The sequence below is a fragment of the Pectinophora gossypiella genome, chromosome 6, assembly GCF_024362695.1.
Source record: "Pectinophora gossypiella chromosome 6, ilPecGoss1.1, whole genome shotgun sequence".
NCBI classification, from domain to species: Eukaryota; Metazoa; Arthropoda; class Insecta; order Lepidoptera; family Gelechiidae; genus Pectinophora; species Pectinophora gossypiella.
The window spans coordinates 13,703,534-13,721,891 of record NC_065409.1 but is presented as its reverse complement, the minus strand read 5'-3'; the positions used below and the strand labels follow the sequence as shown (position 1 = coordinate 13,721,891).

The 18,358-nt window shown below is 36.4% G+C and overlaps 2 protein-coding genes across 3 annotated transcripts in view; one reads left to right on the top strand and one right to left on the bottom strand.

Moving 5' to 3' along the window:
• Nucleotides 1–18,358, bottom strand: part of LOC126367736 (uncharacterized) — a 558,664-nt gene that overhangs the window by 215,790 nt on the left and 324,516 nt on the right. The gene's annotated exons all lie outside the window — the stretch shown is intronic.
• The window catches only part of LOC126367837 (ras-related protein Rap-1), a 55,461-nt gene continuing 52,687 nt past the window's right edge, over nt 15,585–18,358 (top strand). Inside the window, exon 1 of one of the 2 annotated variants that reach the window (XM_050011607.1) lies at nt 15,585–15,692. In XM_050011607.1, coding sequence (XP_049867564.1) covers nt 15,598–15,692 — 95 coding nt within the window. In that variant the 5' untranslated portion in view covers nt 15,585–15,597. The remainder of the gene's footprint in view (nt 15,693–18,358) is intronic. The other variant, XM_050011608.1, reaches the window with a different exon arrangement.

Below are 18,358 nucleotides of genomic sequence, written 5' to 3'. Positions count from 1 at the left end.
AAGAATATTCAGTTAAGTCTTATCATCATCATCAGCCGTACGACGCCCACTGCTGGGCATAGGCCTCCCCCAAGTTAAGTCTAATAATACTTATATATTTTCCTAATTACTTAGATATCAGTTATGCTATAGGTATTTGTATTATTTGGTATAAATCGACAAAGGGAACAAATGAAATTGCATTAAGAGAGATTATTCAGAAACAGATTAGAGAAGAAACAGTGTGTTTTCAGGTATAACAATCAACAACAGTTTTATCAGACTTCCTGTCGATGTGCAGGAAGAATATTCAGTTAAGTCTTATAATACTTATATATTTTCTTAATTACTTAGATATCAGTTATGCTATATTTGTATTATCCGATACAAATCGATAAAGAGAACAACAGACAGTAAACAGTAAAACGGATAGTAAAACAAACAGTAAAACATTGCAGTAGGTAATATCGTTGTAGTGATTTATCAGGTAATCAGATGAATTTATCAAGGCAATCAGGTGGACAGGGATGGCTGTAAGGGGCGGTTGGAGGCCATTCGCGGGGTTTCACCCCATATTCAAACATCGTGGGCTTTTTGCCCTATATTCAGACGGCTATGGGCACGTTGTCCATTTGTGGGTATTTTGCCCCATAGGTATTCATATAACTATGAAACATTCTAATCACATATTCTAACATCATTGGTTTTTTACCCTATATTTAGACAGCTATGGGCACGTTGCCCATTTGTGGGTATTTTGCCCCATAGGTATTTCATATAACTATGACACATTTCAGTTTTGGAATGTGATTCAGAATTCAGATAATTCGTGACCTTACATGATTATGTATGGTTCAAGACATGGTGGAGATGCTGGGATATCTTGAACATGTAATTTAGTGTTATGATACCCAGTACAAAATCAGTAGATACAGAACAGTTGACATCAAATCAGATGGACCTAATTAGATGGACCAATTCAGTTGTTAAATCAGATGGACCTAATTAGATGGACCAATTCAGTTGTTAAATCAGTTGGCTCAAATCAGATAGGCCAATAACAGTTGTTAAATCAGTTAGCTCAAATCAGATGGACCAATAACAGTTGTTAAAACAGGTGACTCAAATCAGATGGGCCAATAATAGTTGTTAAATCAGTTGACTCAAATCAGATGGGCCAATAATAGTAGTTAAATGAGATGGACCAAATCAGTTGTCAAAGCAGATTGACCAGATTATTTGCGAATCAGATCAACCAAATCAGTTGATAAATCAGAAGGACGAAGCCAGTTGTTAATGTTATCGACATCAAATCGGATAGACCATGTAACTGTTGACCATAACAGTTATCAACATCAAATCGGATTGACCATGTTAGTTATCAACATCAAATCAGATAGACTATACCAGTTATCAACATTAAATCAGATTGACTATACCAGTTATCAACATAAAATCAGATTGACTATACCAGATATCAACAAATCATAAATCAGATCAGTTGAATTGAGTTGTTAAGTTTGTTGTCAGTCAGTTCATTTACGAGTTTCGAAAAGTACTAATTCATAGATTTTATGTTTTTGGGGTACAAATTTTACTATGTTTCACTTCAATTTATATTGCTTAAATTCAGTGTAAACATATTCGAAATAGTAAGTATTGTTATTAGAATGAATACCAACCATTTGCTAAAAGTTAAGACCAAGTTTTCAATTAAATATCGTATATTAACCGATTCATATGCAACAGTTATAGAACATGAATCAACAATCGTGCTATCAGTGGCGCAGAAGCAATCTGGGCATCATTATCCACAGCTAGCGGATGCCTTCCAGGTTATTATTCAGTACAATTAAGAGTTCTTCCTTGTTGACGAGCTTCGGGAGTTGGAGAACATTAATCAAGAGTTCAAAGAGGTAAACTATACGCTGACGCATATGAGGGAGCTGTCGATGATATCAGCAGCCTCGACCTCTTCAGTCGCAGATCAGGATATTCAGGTGAGAGCCTAATTGCCCTCTATTAAGCTGTACCTCCAGTAGCAACAAATTGGAATAGCTCAAATTTTTAGTCCTTTTTCAGTAACGACTGAGTTGTCAGCACAAACCAAACATGCTAACATCATCTGGAGAAAGTTGTGATATTAGATATATTAAGTTGTTATATTACTGATACTTTTCAGTTATCCAGAATAGACGTATCTGCTTATGTTTATTGAAAACATCAGCAAAATTTTGATTCAGTGCGCTGTCTCATAATCAACAACAGCTTCAGCTAAATTAACAGGACATAGCAATGAAACAGAGTTTGAGTCTAAGTCAACAAACTGCTTATCAAGCTGTTCAGAACATAGTGCAGCAAATTGAACAGTCTACTCAAAATCTACAGCAGGGTTTAGAATGCTGAACTTAATCATAACACATGTGTATTTCATAATTCTTGCGTCGGGGCAGTGTCTCGAACTGTAATCAGTTCTCGAATTTAAATAATCAAATTCATAATAATATTAAAATGCATCATATCGATTTTATTTTTACTCGAGTGAGTAATCGATTTGTAGGTTATATATGTCATAATAACACTGGCCAGAAAAAAGTTCATGCTTTTGGCGGGCTGTCATTACGAAAAAACAAAATAATTTTCAGAGAACAAAAGAAGGTGAATTAGAACAGAGAACAGAAATCAGTGAACATTCAGATTATTCAGAAACAGATCAGAGCAGAAATAACAGTGTATTTTCAGATATAACAATCAACAACAGTTTTATCAGACTTCCTGTCGATGCGCAGGAAGAATATTCAGTTAAGTCTTATCATCATCATCAGCCGTACGACGCCCACTGCTGGGCATAGGCCTCCCCCAAGTTAAGTCTAATAATACTTATATATTTTCCTAATTACTTAGATATCAGTTATGCTATAGGTATTTGTATTATTTGGTATAAATCGACAAAGGGAACAAATGAAATTGCATTAAGAGAGATTATTCAGAAACAGATTAGAGAAGAAACAGTGTGTTTTCAGGTATAACAATCAACAACAGTTTTATCAGACTTCCTGTCGATGTGCAGGAAGAATATTCAGTTAAGTCTTATAATACTTATATATTTTCTTAATTACTTAGATATCAGTTATGCTATATTTGTATTATCCGATACAAATCGATAAAGAGAACAACAGACAGTAAACAGTAAAACGGATAGTAAAACAAACAGTAAAACATTGCAGTAGGTAATATCGTTGTAGTGATTTATCAGGTAATCAGATGAATTTATCAAGGCAATCAGGTGGACAGGGATGGCTGTAAGGGGCGGTTGGAGGCCATTCGCGGGGTTTCACCCCATATTCAAACATCGTGGGCTTTTTGCCCTATATTCAGACGGCTATGGGCACGTTGTCCATTTGTGGGTATTTTGCCCCATAGGTATTCATATAACTATGAAACATTCTAATCACATATTCTAACATCATTGGTTTTTTACCCTATATTTAGACAGCTATGGGCACGTTGCCCATTTGTGGGTATTTTGCCCCATAGGTATTTCATATAACTATGACACATTTCAGTTTTGGAATGTGATTCAGAATTCAGATAATTCGTGACCTTACATGATTATGTATGGTTCACGACAATGTGGCAATTTTAACCCCGCTGAAGTTTGGACCTTTGAACCTTTTTCAAAGACCAAGTCTGAGTTCTGAATATTGGGAGAATGCACATGTCCACGAGATTGCGTTACCACAGAATGGTCTCCGAATAGAGACAAACGCAGGCGTGGCAGACCGAGGCGGAGATGGCGCGACGACTTGAATGCTTTCCTGAAAGGCTGGCCGGAGGAAGCACTGGACAAAGAGTCCTGGAAGAAATAGAGGGGGCCTTTGCCCAGCAGTGGGACACTTTAGCGCTGAGGACTCTCACCCGAATAGCTCCACTACAGAATTGGCGATACAGACGAGCACGATTGTGTAGAGGGCCTGTTTTCGCCATCTTCTATGGATCGGTTTTAATCGTTTCGCCCATAATCGTCTTTAATCGCCAACAATGTACCTAGAGTAGGGACAAAAGCATCAACGCTTGTAATCGCGTCACATATATTATTCAGGGCCACACTCGAATGTTTAGCGCCACAAAGTAAATGAAAGTTGGTTTGTGTTACCACAATGTTTCTGTTTGCTACACTCATCGACGTCACAACCACTAGACCCCTTCACGGACGAAACGGTTCTGTTCAAACATCTGACAAATAGATCAGTTGTAAAATGCCATCCAACAATGTTCGACTAATAGCAACCGCTTCCGTGACCAAGAATGAGTAAATTAATGAGTAACCCGGGCGCATCAAAAGGTATCTCGCTGGTATGCAAACCGTTTGACGTGTGCTGTCAACATAATTCTGTCGGGTTATTGGCCAATGCAAAATGTTTAGACGGTTGTTTTAGATTTGTGCTTAAAATAGACATGTGTTCCATAAATTTTATGCTTGTTGTTTACCCGTCGCTTTCTTTTTATACGGATAAGAAAATGACATTATATAACTTAAAATAGAATTAGATGGTATTTACAGGAATTAGCACCACTTTCTAGTTTTATTATAAGTTATATCCTATAACCTATCATTTTCTTATCCGCTGAAAAGAAAGGGACGCATGATTAACAGGTGTTAATTTTAAAATGAATTAATTAATAACTCAGGCGAATCAATAAGCGTCTCCCTGGTACGCAACCCACTTGACGTGCACTATCAACTCAATCCTGTCGGGTTATAGGCCACAATGTAAAATATTAAAATGGTTGTTTAAGATTTAGTCTAAAATTTCCGTATTTCAAACCTGCGTTTAGTTTTCGTTTTGTAATATGGCGTTAGGTGTCTGCTTGGTTGTATTGTCGATGCCACAATGTTCTATTCGCCAGTTTCTACACTCAATGGAACTGCGTAGCGCCGTGAATCACAATGAGAGACCTTGAAGACGCTGGAGGGAATTTCAGAATAACATTATTCTCACTTTGTTACTTGTTTTTGTTTAAAATTGAAATCAAGGGATTTAATTTGTTAGTGAGCAATTTATGACGCGACACAAACTTAGCTTTAGATAGGGAGCGATCAACACAGACTCATGCTAAACCCCTTAATCCTTATAGGAGGAGATAAAGCGACAAGTTTCGGAAAGACTGCCATCCTTGTATTTTAGTCTTGAGATGGTTATGATAAACTGTAAGTATTAGGGTGCCTTTCCACCAGAGATGTGTTATGCAGCTATGCTGCGAAGATGTATAAGCTGCTTGCTTTCCATCAATACTAAGCTATGTAGCTGTGCGAAGAAGATGCGCTGCGAAGATGCGCCTCCGCAAAGTAGCTGTGTGGGCGTACTGTAGGTACTCTACTCGGAACATAGCTAAAGTACGCATCCACAGCACGCATCCACAGCACGCATCCATAGCACGCATCCTTCCATATAAAAAACATATCTTAGTTGAATCCGTTTCAACCAGTGCTATGTGCACCAATGAATATGATTGGTGGATTGCAAACGCATCCGTGGCATCGTAGCATAGCACATCTCTGGTGGAAAGGCTCCCTAATAAAGGCTTATCGCCCATGCGGAATATCAATTAAATTATAAAGGACACAATCCTTTAATCATGCGGCTTCGCTCGCGTCAAATTCGACGTAACACGGTTTCCTTACCAAAATTTAGCTTCCTACCTTTAATACTGCAAAAAGTCCCATATAAAGTTTCAGTCCCTCTTTAGATGGGTTGGGGGTTGATTTAAACAAAAAATGATGCACGTTTTTTTGATAGTCACAAAAGTCCGCATACCTTGTTTTTTACCATAGTTCACTTTTATATGCGCAATGACAAATTGCAATATTACTTTTTAGATGAATTGTCTCAATGTGGCCTGTTAACCCCTCTGTTTAGGTGACTTGGTCATAATAGTATCGTTTTTGGGATTTGTTTTTTACGGAAGATTTGTTTTTTACGGAATGGGCAAATTCCAAAATACTTACGTTATTTTGGAATTTGCCCATTCCGTAAAAAACAAATCCCAAAAACGATACTATTATGACCAAGTCACCTAAACAGAGGGGTTAACAGGCCCTAAGGGACTGTATGAGTTTCCACAAAAGTAATCCATCACGCCTATCTACTTTTATGAACTTATATACAACTTTTCTCCCTCTCATAATTACTTGTAGTAATAAATTTATTAGTAATTGTTACCGAGGAAACACACACGACACGAGTGTCAGATAATAACTTTGGTGATCTTCATTCGGATTAATATTTTTGTTTTAAATTTGAGTTCTCCTACTACTACCATAGATCATAAAAGGTTGATTTGTCTATAAATAGAACGGCTATGAAAAGCGGCCACACAATTGGGTAGTTTCCTAGGTCAAAGCTAAATTATGAAATTCTGATTAATACTAAATAAAGACAGATCTAAAAGTTACAAAAAGCATTTCCTTTTTTCTATTTAACTTAATTTATGAATTTTAATAAAGAAAAAGAATGTAATAATAAGTGCGACATTTGTCACGTTTTTCTATGACATAACAGGTTGCTTCTTCATACAAATTCCATAGTCATTTCGTGTTTTGACGTTTAGTAAAACGTAATTGATTTGACTAGTTGAAAACTACTGTATTACAAAGTTCTGAGGACAGAGCAGACGTCGTCAAAAATGTTATCATACAAACGTCAACAAGTTAGGATACCCTCCACACTAGCGCCTCTCGAGTGTCGTCGTCACGGCAGCGTCCGCGCAACATCCACGCGACGTCTACGCCGCGGCGTCTACGTCGCGTGGACGTTGCGCGGACGCTGGCACGACGACGACGCTCGAAAGACGCTAGTGTGGGGGGTTAAAATGTTGTCAAAAATCCGTAGTTGATTGTTTGCTTAATTTAGCCTTCGCAGACCTCAAATTGATGGCGACAACACGGTGGTGTTCGTATACAAAATTGACTTCACACCACCTCATTATGTTCCTTTAATACAACCCTTACTACCGAATGAGATTTATTACAGATACATAATTATACTGCTATAAAGCAAAAAGGCTGCTCATCATTAGTAATTTAAGAGCCACGCGCTTGTCGGTGTAGTGTTCACCATGCTACTGTTTAGAGAAAAATAGGGCAATGGTTTCCCTCTTGCCTTCCGCCTAACATGCTGCTAAATGTTCTATAAAATTAAAAACTGCCTATAACCTATTACTAAGCCCAGCATTTTGAGTACACGTTTTAAACCAGTGGGATAAAGTTCGTTTTTTTACAAATTCAAATTCCGTATATTTGAAAATATTACACAAAAAAACAAGAAATTATTTACATAAACTTAACTAACACCCTCCGTGGTCTAGTGGTTAGAGCGTTAGGCTCACGATCGATTCCCGATGAGGACATTGTTGAAATCACTTTGTGAGACTGTCCTTTGTTTGGTAAGGACTTTTCAGGTTTGAATTACCTGATTGTCCGAAAAAGTAAAACGATTCCGTGATTCGGAGGGCACGTTATGCCGTTGGTCCCGGCTATTAGGTAGCCGTAAAACACCTCCACCAACCCGCATTGGAGCAGCGTGGTGGAGAATGCTCCATACCCCCTTCGGTTGATTGAGGGGAAGCCTGTGTCCAGCAGTGGGACGTATATAAGATGTTTATGTATGTATGTATAAACTTAACTAGGTACATGACAAAATAAATAACGTGAGGAAATATGTAAGTAAATACAAATAAATACATGCACAATTATAAATATTCTCTTTGTTTTGTTTTTTCCTGGAATACAAAGTTCTTTAACATTTTATATTAAATATTTTCAAATTTAATACGCCACAATTAATTCTGTACCGTCGGTGAAAAGTAATACAAGTCCAAAATTCAAGTTTTGAGAAAAACGAGTTTAAAGTTAAAAATATTCTAGCTCGCGACTTATAAGGAATAATGGAACAGAAGTTAGATGTGTCGATAGGTGATGATGGAAGGTTTCTTTTCTAATATTTAGTTATATTTAGAACCTAAACAGAAATGGTAGAGGATCAAAATAAATTACATGTATCAGTTGACACCAACTTTTATATTGTGTAAATTGATACAAGTCTACTTATATCTTTTTACACACATAACTATAAAAAAGTCATCGTTGATATATCATATTTCAATTATTAATTTTACAGTCTCATTCTACAAAAAACAAAATGTCTTGGAAGAAAGTTTATTTCATAATGTTGTAGAAAGGCAAAATTCTATTTATTTTCTTTAAAAAGTAAAGAAACGTAACTTATATCAATTGACACAAACGATAAACTATAACGAATTTGTGTCAAGTGGTTTAACATGACTTATTTTTTCGGTTTTATTGTGTAAAATGATACATGTTTTTACGAATTTCTAATAATAAATACATATAAAGATGGTACACGTATATATAGTGTAAGGTGACGATAATAAGATATTTTTGTTATGATTTTACTCTCAAAACTCATAAATAACCGGTCAAAACCACCACTGCTGCCCACTACAAACACATTTTGTCCACTACACTACGCCCCTAATCAAAACCACTTTTGGTTCATTTTTGCAGTCAAAATCTTACAAATTCAATTATGATAATATTTCCACCCCTAACAAATGAAGGTAAGAGAAATCATATTAAGACTAGTCATTAGGAATGTTTCGGGCTAGCCTGGCAGTATGGCCTGGAGATAAAGGTGATGTACCTACGTACTTTTAAACCAAAATCACACAAACCGGTAAGTGTTACTTCTTTCTTGCTGAAACTATTTAAAAGATCACAACTCATTCCACAATCAAAATCCCCTAAAGTAAAGTAAAATTCGATATTTCGAATTATCAAAATTCCCGGTCTAATGGTAGCCCGCAACATTGACAGAACGATAAACGGAGTCGAATCAATGTTGATGATGAGAATAGGTAGTGAAAATGAAGATCATTGGTTCACCTCCAAACCTATAGGTTACACAGGGCTATCCTCAGACCATGACCATGACCACCATGGACCATGGTCTGTTATGGTTAAGCTAAATGAGCTCGTTTCCGCAAAACTCTACACGTAAGCACACGTGGGGGACTTTCCGCGTATCCTCGCGTATGGACCACTATTGTGAAGTGGGCAAACTTCCCACTATATCATCATCATCCTCCTGCCCTTATCTCACTCTAGGTGGGGTCGGCACAACATGTATGGGCAAATGTCCCATCTTCTTCTTCTTCTATCGTGTGGATTGTGAGGTGAATTACCAACCCCATCAACCCTGGTGTTAGGGTTATAACTGAGCCGCCATAGGCCCCTGACTTGACTCAATGAATACTCGAATGTCCCATATGTAATGTTATTTTAATGGGCTCAGCTTTCCGCATAAACACAAGTGGTCCATTATGCGTGCTTTTATTGACTATGTAAGCCAACTAACTCCTTTCAGAAGCTCAAATACCTCCTGGGATTTTTACAAACTTTGTGACCTGGTTTAATTAAGGGGTTGTGCCCGTAGTGTTGCCAATTATTTATTCTAATCTAATCTATCCTACAAGATCCCACTGCTGGGCAAAGGCCTCCCCTTCCTCTTTCCATTTTTCACAGTCCTGTGCGTAATTCTCTCTTATGTAATCAAAATACAGAAAACAAATATTACTTGTGGTGCTCAAGAGTTCAGAGCAGTTATTCCCTTTATAAAAATGAGGAAACTCGACAAATTTACACCATTCAACGTGTTTGAGAAACTGGTAATCTTCTCTTGAGAAGATGTGGCAGATCCCGATGCTGCCGATGCCGAGCTGTCATCTACGGCTGTGTAGGTTCAAAAATACCACTACCGGCGCTTGCATAAAAGATCTAACCAGCGTGTATTGAATGGCTTGCATGTTAATTGGAGCTCGATAATATTTGGAGCGATTATTTCACGTCTACAACCTCCTTAGCAATGAAGGCAGCGTTCAATCTGCCACCGTTTAACCTGCATGTAATCAAGAAAACTATGTAAAACAGCTATGCTTCGAGCTAAGGGAAGTAGACTAACGACAGTTATGACAAATCTCAAATACCTCTTGACTAACCCTGCCATGGTGATAACGACGCCATGATCAGGACCCACAACTTATTGAGGTACTGTAATTAAGTACTACAAGGTGGTTATAGCAGAAAGAGAAAAAACACGGTTTGGTCTGAAGTACTAACTTAACCTATACCCATTCGTAATGCGGATCAGATATGGTTTGCTGTGGTTCTAGACAAAATGTCATTCCATAGACAGGTTTATGCGGAGGTCACCCTAGGATACACACTGGTGGCGGATGGAATCGAACTTGTATGTATCATTATACACGACACGTTATTGATATCTAAGATCGTATTTTCTGAAATATTTTGATATATATTAATTTATATTACTTTTCACGAAAAAATAAATTTGGTGTTTGATGTTACAACTAAAATTATATCATTAAACACGGACTGTGAGAATTCAAGGATTGCGTGTATTTTAATATATGTTGAGTTGCATTTACTTACACCAAAATATTTAGTGAAAATCTTCATTTCACTTTAATGCAAGTTAAGATGAATTATGTTACACGTGTTATAACAGCATGAATCCTTCACAAACAGTACTTATATCACTAGACACAAAAATTATCTCCGTATTTATAATAGCTACAGTTACGAGAATTAGACAGAAAGAAAGAGAATTTTTTGAACATGAAGTGTGTGCTAATAACTCAAAAGTGATACAACTCGAGTTGTATTACTTTTCACCGACGGTACAGAATTTACAATGTCATTTATTTGACATCATTATAATTTCACGTCTGTGTCTTACCTTACTTCAAAGCACTTTTGTTTACAATGTTTTGTTTTGATTCTGTCACATCGTTTTAAAATCAAGTTTTAATTGTGGCGTGGGCTGTTATACCGTTATTACGCATTAAGTTCTAAATATAGACGTATAATGCTTGAAATAAAATGGGTCGATGGAAATTATATTTTTGGCTTCGTTTGTTAAGGTAAATAAATCCGATGAGAATAAAAATGACTGTTTTATTTATTTATCAAGATAGACCAAGCTTGCTTTTGTGTGTAGTGAGACGAACAATCCTTGTGTCAGGCTTCCCATTCAGCCGCCAAAGGCCCCTGACATACCAGATGTAACAACTAAATATTTACTTAAGTAAATAGTAGCCGGGACGATTTCTTAACGTGCCCTTGAAGCACAGACCATCTAACATTAGGACACTCGGGTGATCAGCCTGCAAATGATTTCTTCCAAGCAAACATATTTTGAGAATACCACGCAACTTTAGATGATGACGTGTGCATAATTAAAATCCTTAAATACGATTATCTACTTAAATATACATACATACTTCATATACGTAGTTGGTCCCAGAGTTATGTCACTGGCACATAATTTTTAAACTTCGAACATGATTCTATGATTTTATTCCATTTTGAGACCTATATGTATACGTATATACTACATATTATAAATACGTACGATATTACTACTAGGTATAAAATGAAAAGGTAAAATAGGAATTGATCGATAAAATAACACAAAAAATATATTAAAAAATATAATATATTATGCTAGTATAATCATTAATTATTAATTTTGTGTATTCTTTGACTAAGTATATAGTGTAATATTTACTATCTAATACGCAAAGTCAAGAAAGGCATTATATACTCTTTGACGTTCGGTCTATTTTTAATTTAAATATCTGCTATATTTTTACACATTATTTCATTACAACGTGGTGGAGTAATTGGAGTATGCTCCTTACCCCCTCTGGTTGATTGAGGGGAAGCCGATGCCCAGCAGTGGGACATACAATATAGAGGTACATTCTGTTTATGTTTTTTTTTATGTTATTCTATTGATATTAACTCTATTTAAGGCTTTAAAAATAAAAATACTGGCGAGTATTTTTTCGCCATAATTATGATTTTTTTTGACAAAACAATTTTACAATGAAAAGAAATATTAACATTTTTCACACTCCGAAACTAATCCAGTTTATGCGAGTGCTGTTTTTTTTATACGGGAGTGCCGCACACTCCCTTAGTACTATTAAACAAATAATGTTTCTAGACTGTGTTCATTATAGATCCTAAACATAGCTCATTTATAATTGAGTAAGAATGTACCTTTGATATCTATATCCAATTAAATAACATCTCTGTTTTCCCGTAGAGGATTCCCGGTATAACGTATCCTGAACAAATAGTTGGCTTGGCGAATGTTTATTAAGTTGGCAAATTCAATTTAGGAGTTTTAACTGCGTTTTCATGGTTCAAAGTTGAAAGGTGGAGGCAAATAATATTCTCAATATATTTATCAAATAGGAATCTTAGAGGAAAGGCGTCTTTTTGCGTGGGAAGCGAAGATCTTTTTTTTTTTCACTGGAAGAAATAATATTAACACTTTCAAGGACAGACCGTCTAATGACGTTTCGATTCCAAGGTGTCATAGAATCTATTATGAACCATCAATGACCCATGGTCTCGGGGTTAACAGAGATCATGGGTCATGGATGGTTCATAATAATAGGTAATATGACACCTTGGGATCGGAACGTCATTAGACGTTCTGTCCTTGAAAGTGTTAAAAAGTACTTACAATAATAAGTACGTACGTGGTCGTGTACAGCGATGTACCGTCTCCGGGAATATTCCCAAACTAGAAATATTTGCGATGTAAAATATCATTAATAGTAAAGACACTGGCTGCTTCTTTTTCAAATTGTTTTGTCTTGTAAATCTATGGAAATTAGTATAATTTTAATAATGTGTTTAAAAAAACCCTATCTTTTTAGAACTATAGGCCTCTAACGATCGTACATGAAAATACAAGTTATTTCTCATTCATCATCACCCTAGCATTATCCCGTTTTTCACAGGGTCTGCTTACCTAACGTGAAGATTCGACAGGTCCGGTTTTGTACAGAATCGACTGCCTGTCTGACCTTCCAGCCCGCGAAGGGAAAACCAGCCCAATACAGGTTAGGTCACATACCTCCGAAAATTCATTTCTCGGGAATGTGGGTGTGATGTTTTCATTCACTTCGCTGTGGATGTTATAATTATTTATGATCCAAATCAGAATTCTAAAACAAATTCGACAATTTGTTGGTGTTGACCTGTGCTGGATTGGAATCTGCGACCTCAAAGTGAGAAGCAAGCGTTCTACCGACTGGGCCACCACGGCTCATTTTTAGACGTTTCTTTTTTATAAGATTTCTCTTATATAAACTAACGCTTTAAATTCAAAATGTACCTTTCTACAATAGTAATGTCATCACAAATATGAAGTAACGTTAACTGATATGTTTTCCTCCAACTCGTAATAAATGTAAATGTTTGACACGACAGGTGAACCCACCCCCCATTATGACTCCCACTACAAACTTTCCCCACTCCCCCATACACTGGAACAAAGTAAACATTTCAATGATGACAATCCCACGCGAAATTCATAACCAACCTAATTAAATTTTATTCTGTATGTATTGCTACTTATTGATGTCGGAGTCAAACTTTTGATACGTTTTCGAGTGTTTACAATGATTCCAATGTTGATGATCACCCTGGCGTGACACAGTATTCTTAGATTAGCAGCCGCCGTGATTCAGTGGTTCAGCATTGGACTCACAGTTCGAATCCCGGTGGGGACATATAACAAAAATAACTTTTTTATTCGAGCGCCATGCCACCCCCACTGTTTTAAGAAAATAAAGTGGACAATATTCCTTAGACGCAAACTTGACAATAAACATTATCAAAATCTTCTAAAAGCAAAATCGTGCCTAATAATATTCAGTGAACTGAAGAACGTAACGAACCAAAACTTGAGTCTCAATATTCCATGGTTAATTTATTTGTCTTTGATACGGGAACTGCTAACTATGGATGGAAAAAGTTGATTTAACTGAGCACTAGTGACTCGACCTCGCTTCTTTTAATTTTTTCTTTTTCTTTAATTTTAATAATATATTTATATCTTCCTGATAGTTTTCTTACTGCACAGTTTCATAATAATCCGCACAGAACAAATTTTGTGACAGGAAAAACACATCCATACACACATTAATTCTTGCACTATTTCTCACCGGGGTAAGCAGATACTTAAGCAGAAACTGATTTGACTAGTTTGCAACTACTCAAATCAGTTACTTTTTACTAAACGTCAAAACACGAAATTACTGTAGAATTTGTATAAAAAAGCAACCTGTGACGTCATAGAAAAACGTGACAAAATGACGCACTTATTATTAAATTTTTCTTGGTTAAAATTCAATAAATTCTTTCAATAAAAGTTCTATATATCAGATAAAGATATACATATATCTGGGAAAAAAATTAACATACAAAAGTACAGGATTTTACATCCATAATCGGAGCATATGCTTAATACAACTTATGACCACTCACTGAACCCAATTCTTGGAAGTAACATTCCTCACGTTTTTCCTCATTTTTTTTTATACGCAGACGCACATTTTTACGAGTACAAGAACCATCCCAAGCGGCCGCTTAATCCGAGGCGATACAAATCTCCTAAGAGGTCGTTGAGGGTCTTGAAATTGCGGAAATAACCAAACACTTGGTATAAGGCAGGGTGCTTTCGATACCCACTTGAAAGTTCAAAGAAATTTGGTGAAGCTGATAAAATATGCGAAATTTTACATATTTAATATTATAAATGATAGTCTTTTTTAAAAAAAAACGCATCTGTATGACACCACTTTTATTATCTGTCCCTTTTCTCGACACATCATCTGTCTCATTTTTTCCCACTTCTATTCCTGTACGCCCTATAAGAAATACAAGAATATTTCGTGTACACTTTGTTTTGTTGTATAAATCACGCTAAAAAATCTCACACTTAACTAACTCTTAATCTTTACTGTATCTGTATGTAAGTTTTTCAAGGCTTACCCAAGTTAAAAGTACATAAGTAATCTTATCCCACCGGAACATCTCAGTATCAGCTTTGTGGAAGTCAAAGAACTTAAGTTTTTAGCATAAAAATATCAAAATTACTTAATTATTATCAAAATTATTATTAAAAACTTAGCAAACTTTTCAATCTAGGTAGGTACAACGAAATGTCAAAATTCTCCGCCTAAACATTTGAAAATACTTACTGTTAAAGCGAGACCCTAGGGGAAAACTTGCCTAAGTTTTTTTTTATCCAACCTACTTAATTCTGTAATGGACATTGTTTTCGAGATAATTACGAAAAAGTTTCAAGCGAAAACAAGTCTTTTAACTTTACATCGACTGAGCATTAAGGAAAAGGAATAGAAATGGCATTACAAAAATAAACGTTTTATTTGAATATAGAGTTATTATTTTTATCAAGTTTCATTAAGGTTTAACCGCTAAATCTCAGCATTTCACGTATTAAGCGCCACACCTGTGGAATAACCTTTTATTTTTTTTAAAGTAGATTTTATCTTCTGGGCGTGTGAGCTGGGCTCATTCGTCGCTGAGACGCCACCCAGAGCGCACGCGTCACGCGCTTTGTCGCCTTACCCGCGAAAATTCTCTGTGAAATAAAGTATAGCATGTGTTGAGTGGTTCGCGAAGACGCAATCATGAAAGGCAGACACCAATTCCGGCGCAGATTCAGTCTGCAACCCTCGTTTATGAAAGAGGACCACGAAGAAGAAAGGAGGCCTCATAGCCACAGGTGAGTTTTATTTGTAAATAACAATTTGCTTAAATAAATAAGGAGGTAAAGTCGTTCGCTCGGCGTACTATAGTTAGATAAACATTAGCGATGAAAGGAAAGTCTGATTTGTCGTACGTACAGGTGACCTAGATACGACTATATGGCGGTCTGAAGGCTACACACACTCTAAATTTCAATGCAGTCAATAGTAATATTTATACTCTTCTCATAATATTGTGCTCATTTATAAGATTTTTAAAATATTTTCACGTAAGTATCTAAATTCATAAAATAATGTCTACTTTTGCTACGGCGTAGCCCTTCGTAGCAGAGCGTAGCACGTAAATGATGTTTGGATTCATATTAACGTATACCCTCGTAGACCCTGCTTTATTTAAGTAATTACGAAAATGGATCTTAATTATATGACTACAGGGCTCACGATAAATAAAGTTAATATAAACCAAGTACCGTCAATGAGATTTGAGTTCGCAATAAATTATTTTCTTGATAAATTTTATCTTCAATTTATTTCTTTTATTTAGGTGTTACAAATTAATTTGTATCATTTACGTATTTATTATTATTGTTCAGGTATTTTGAAATATATATTGAGTACTTATTTATAATTACATAAAACATAAACAGCCTATATACGTCCCACTGCTGGGCACAGGCCTCCCCTCAATCAAGCGGAGAGGGTACGAAGCATACTCCACCACGCTGCTCCAATGCGGTTTGGTGGAGGTGTTTTTACGGCTAATAGCCGGGACCAACGGCTTAACGTGCCTCCGAAGCACGGAATCATCTTACTTTTTCGGACAATCAGGTGATTCAAGCCTGAAAAGTCCTTACCAAACAAAGGACAGCCTCACAAAGTGATTTCGACAATGTCCCCATCGGGAATCGAACCCGAACCTCCAGATCGTGAGCCTAACGCTCTAACCACTAGACCACAGAGGCTGTTCATTACTATTTATAATTTCTTTTTGTAATTATTATTGTTCATTATTTGAATGAGTGTCAGTAACAGGTGATTTGTTATTCCTATTTAGTTTAAATATAACATATTGGAATAAAATCGCTACATTACAATTACTATAATAAATTACGATAACTTTTCGTTATTTCCGGGTGGATAGTGATAAAATGGGAACTGGGTATTAATATTTTGTCCGGTAAATTAATAATGAATGCTATCTCGGTGGAGGAGCTCGGTGGCGCAGCGGTAAACGCGCTCGGTCTGCAATTGTTGAAGTTAAGCAACTTTCTCAAAGGCCGGTCATAGGATGGGTGACCATAAAAAAAGTTTTCATCTCGAGCTCCTCCGTGCTTCGGAAGGCACGTTAAGCCGTTGGTCCCGGCTGCATTAGCAGTCGTTAATAACCATCAATCCGCACTGGGCCCGCGTAATGGTTTAAGGCCCGATCTCCCCATCCATCCATAGGGAAGGCCCGTGCCCCAGCAGTGGGGACGTTAATGGGCTGATGATGATGCTATCCGAGGAAATCTACGAATAGCCAAGTCAAAAATAATGGTGATCATAAATACTTCAATCACAATTGTACAGCTGCTGCTGGTACAGTTTTGAATTCCAATAACCTTTAGTGATATTTTGACGGTGTGTGACATAAATGCACACCACGCTTATTTCCCACCGGGGTGAGCAGAGAATGGAGTTCTATTTGCGTCGAATGTGACGTGCATCTATAACTTCCTCCACATTCAATCTAGATAGAAAATCATCAATCATCAAATGTTTCCATTTCGATTTCGTGTTTCGTTTCCAGGTAAACAAGGAAAGAGGAAGACGCGCGGGGGGGATATTATGTCCTTTCTAAAACTTTGGACCATTTATTTTATGGGTAATGGGCTGATACCTATCATCATACGGTTTATCTCTTTTAAACTTCTATTTTGTTGTGCCCGAAAGGGTCTATGATGTGAAACTCATACATGTAACTTACAAACTTGTACACCATCATAGTATGCAAATAAAGAATATTGAATATATTGAATATTGAATATCATGTCCTAGGACTCCGTATCAAAAGTAACTGCAAGTTGTCTTGTGATCTGCTCACCCCGTTAGGAATCACGGGCGTAAGTAAAGTCACAACGGGCGTAACCTCCGGATTTCTCCAAAGTTATTTACTTGCATTTGCATGTCTAACATATTTATGAAAGCGTTTGGGAGGGCAATTTTCTGCAATTTACCTCCGTTCCTACTCAATGCCCAGACAACTCGCACATCAATGAACGTTCAAACTGACTGACTTTTTTGTTAGGAGATTCATACTCAAATTCACATACCATAATCACGGGCTTAATACTCAGAAACAATATAATGTTTACGTATGTTTGATCTACTTTTGATCGGAAGCAATCACTGAACAAAAGTAAAGACTTTCTTTGTAAACAATTGGGTAATTTCCTTGGTCAAAGATAAAATATGAAATTCTGATTTACTAAATAAAGACAGATCCCAAGGTGGCATTGTTTCTATTTAAATTACTTATAAATTTTAATTAAGAATCATATAATAATAACTGTGAAATTTTGTCACGTTCTTCTATGACGTCACAGGTAACTTTTTTATACAAATTCCATAGTAATTTCGTGTTTTGACGTTTAGTAAAAAGTAACTGATTTGACTTTGAAACTACCGTATTGTAAGTATACAT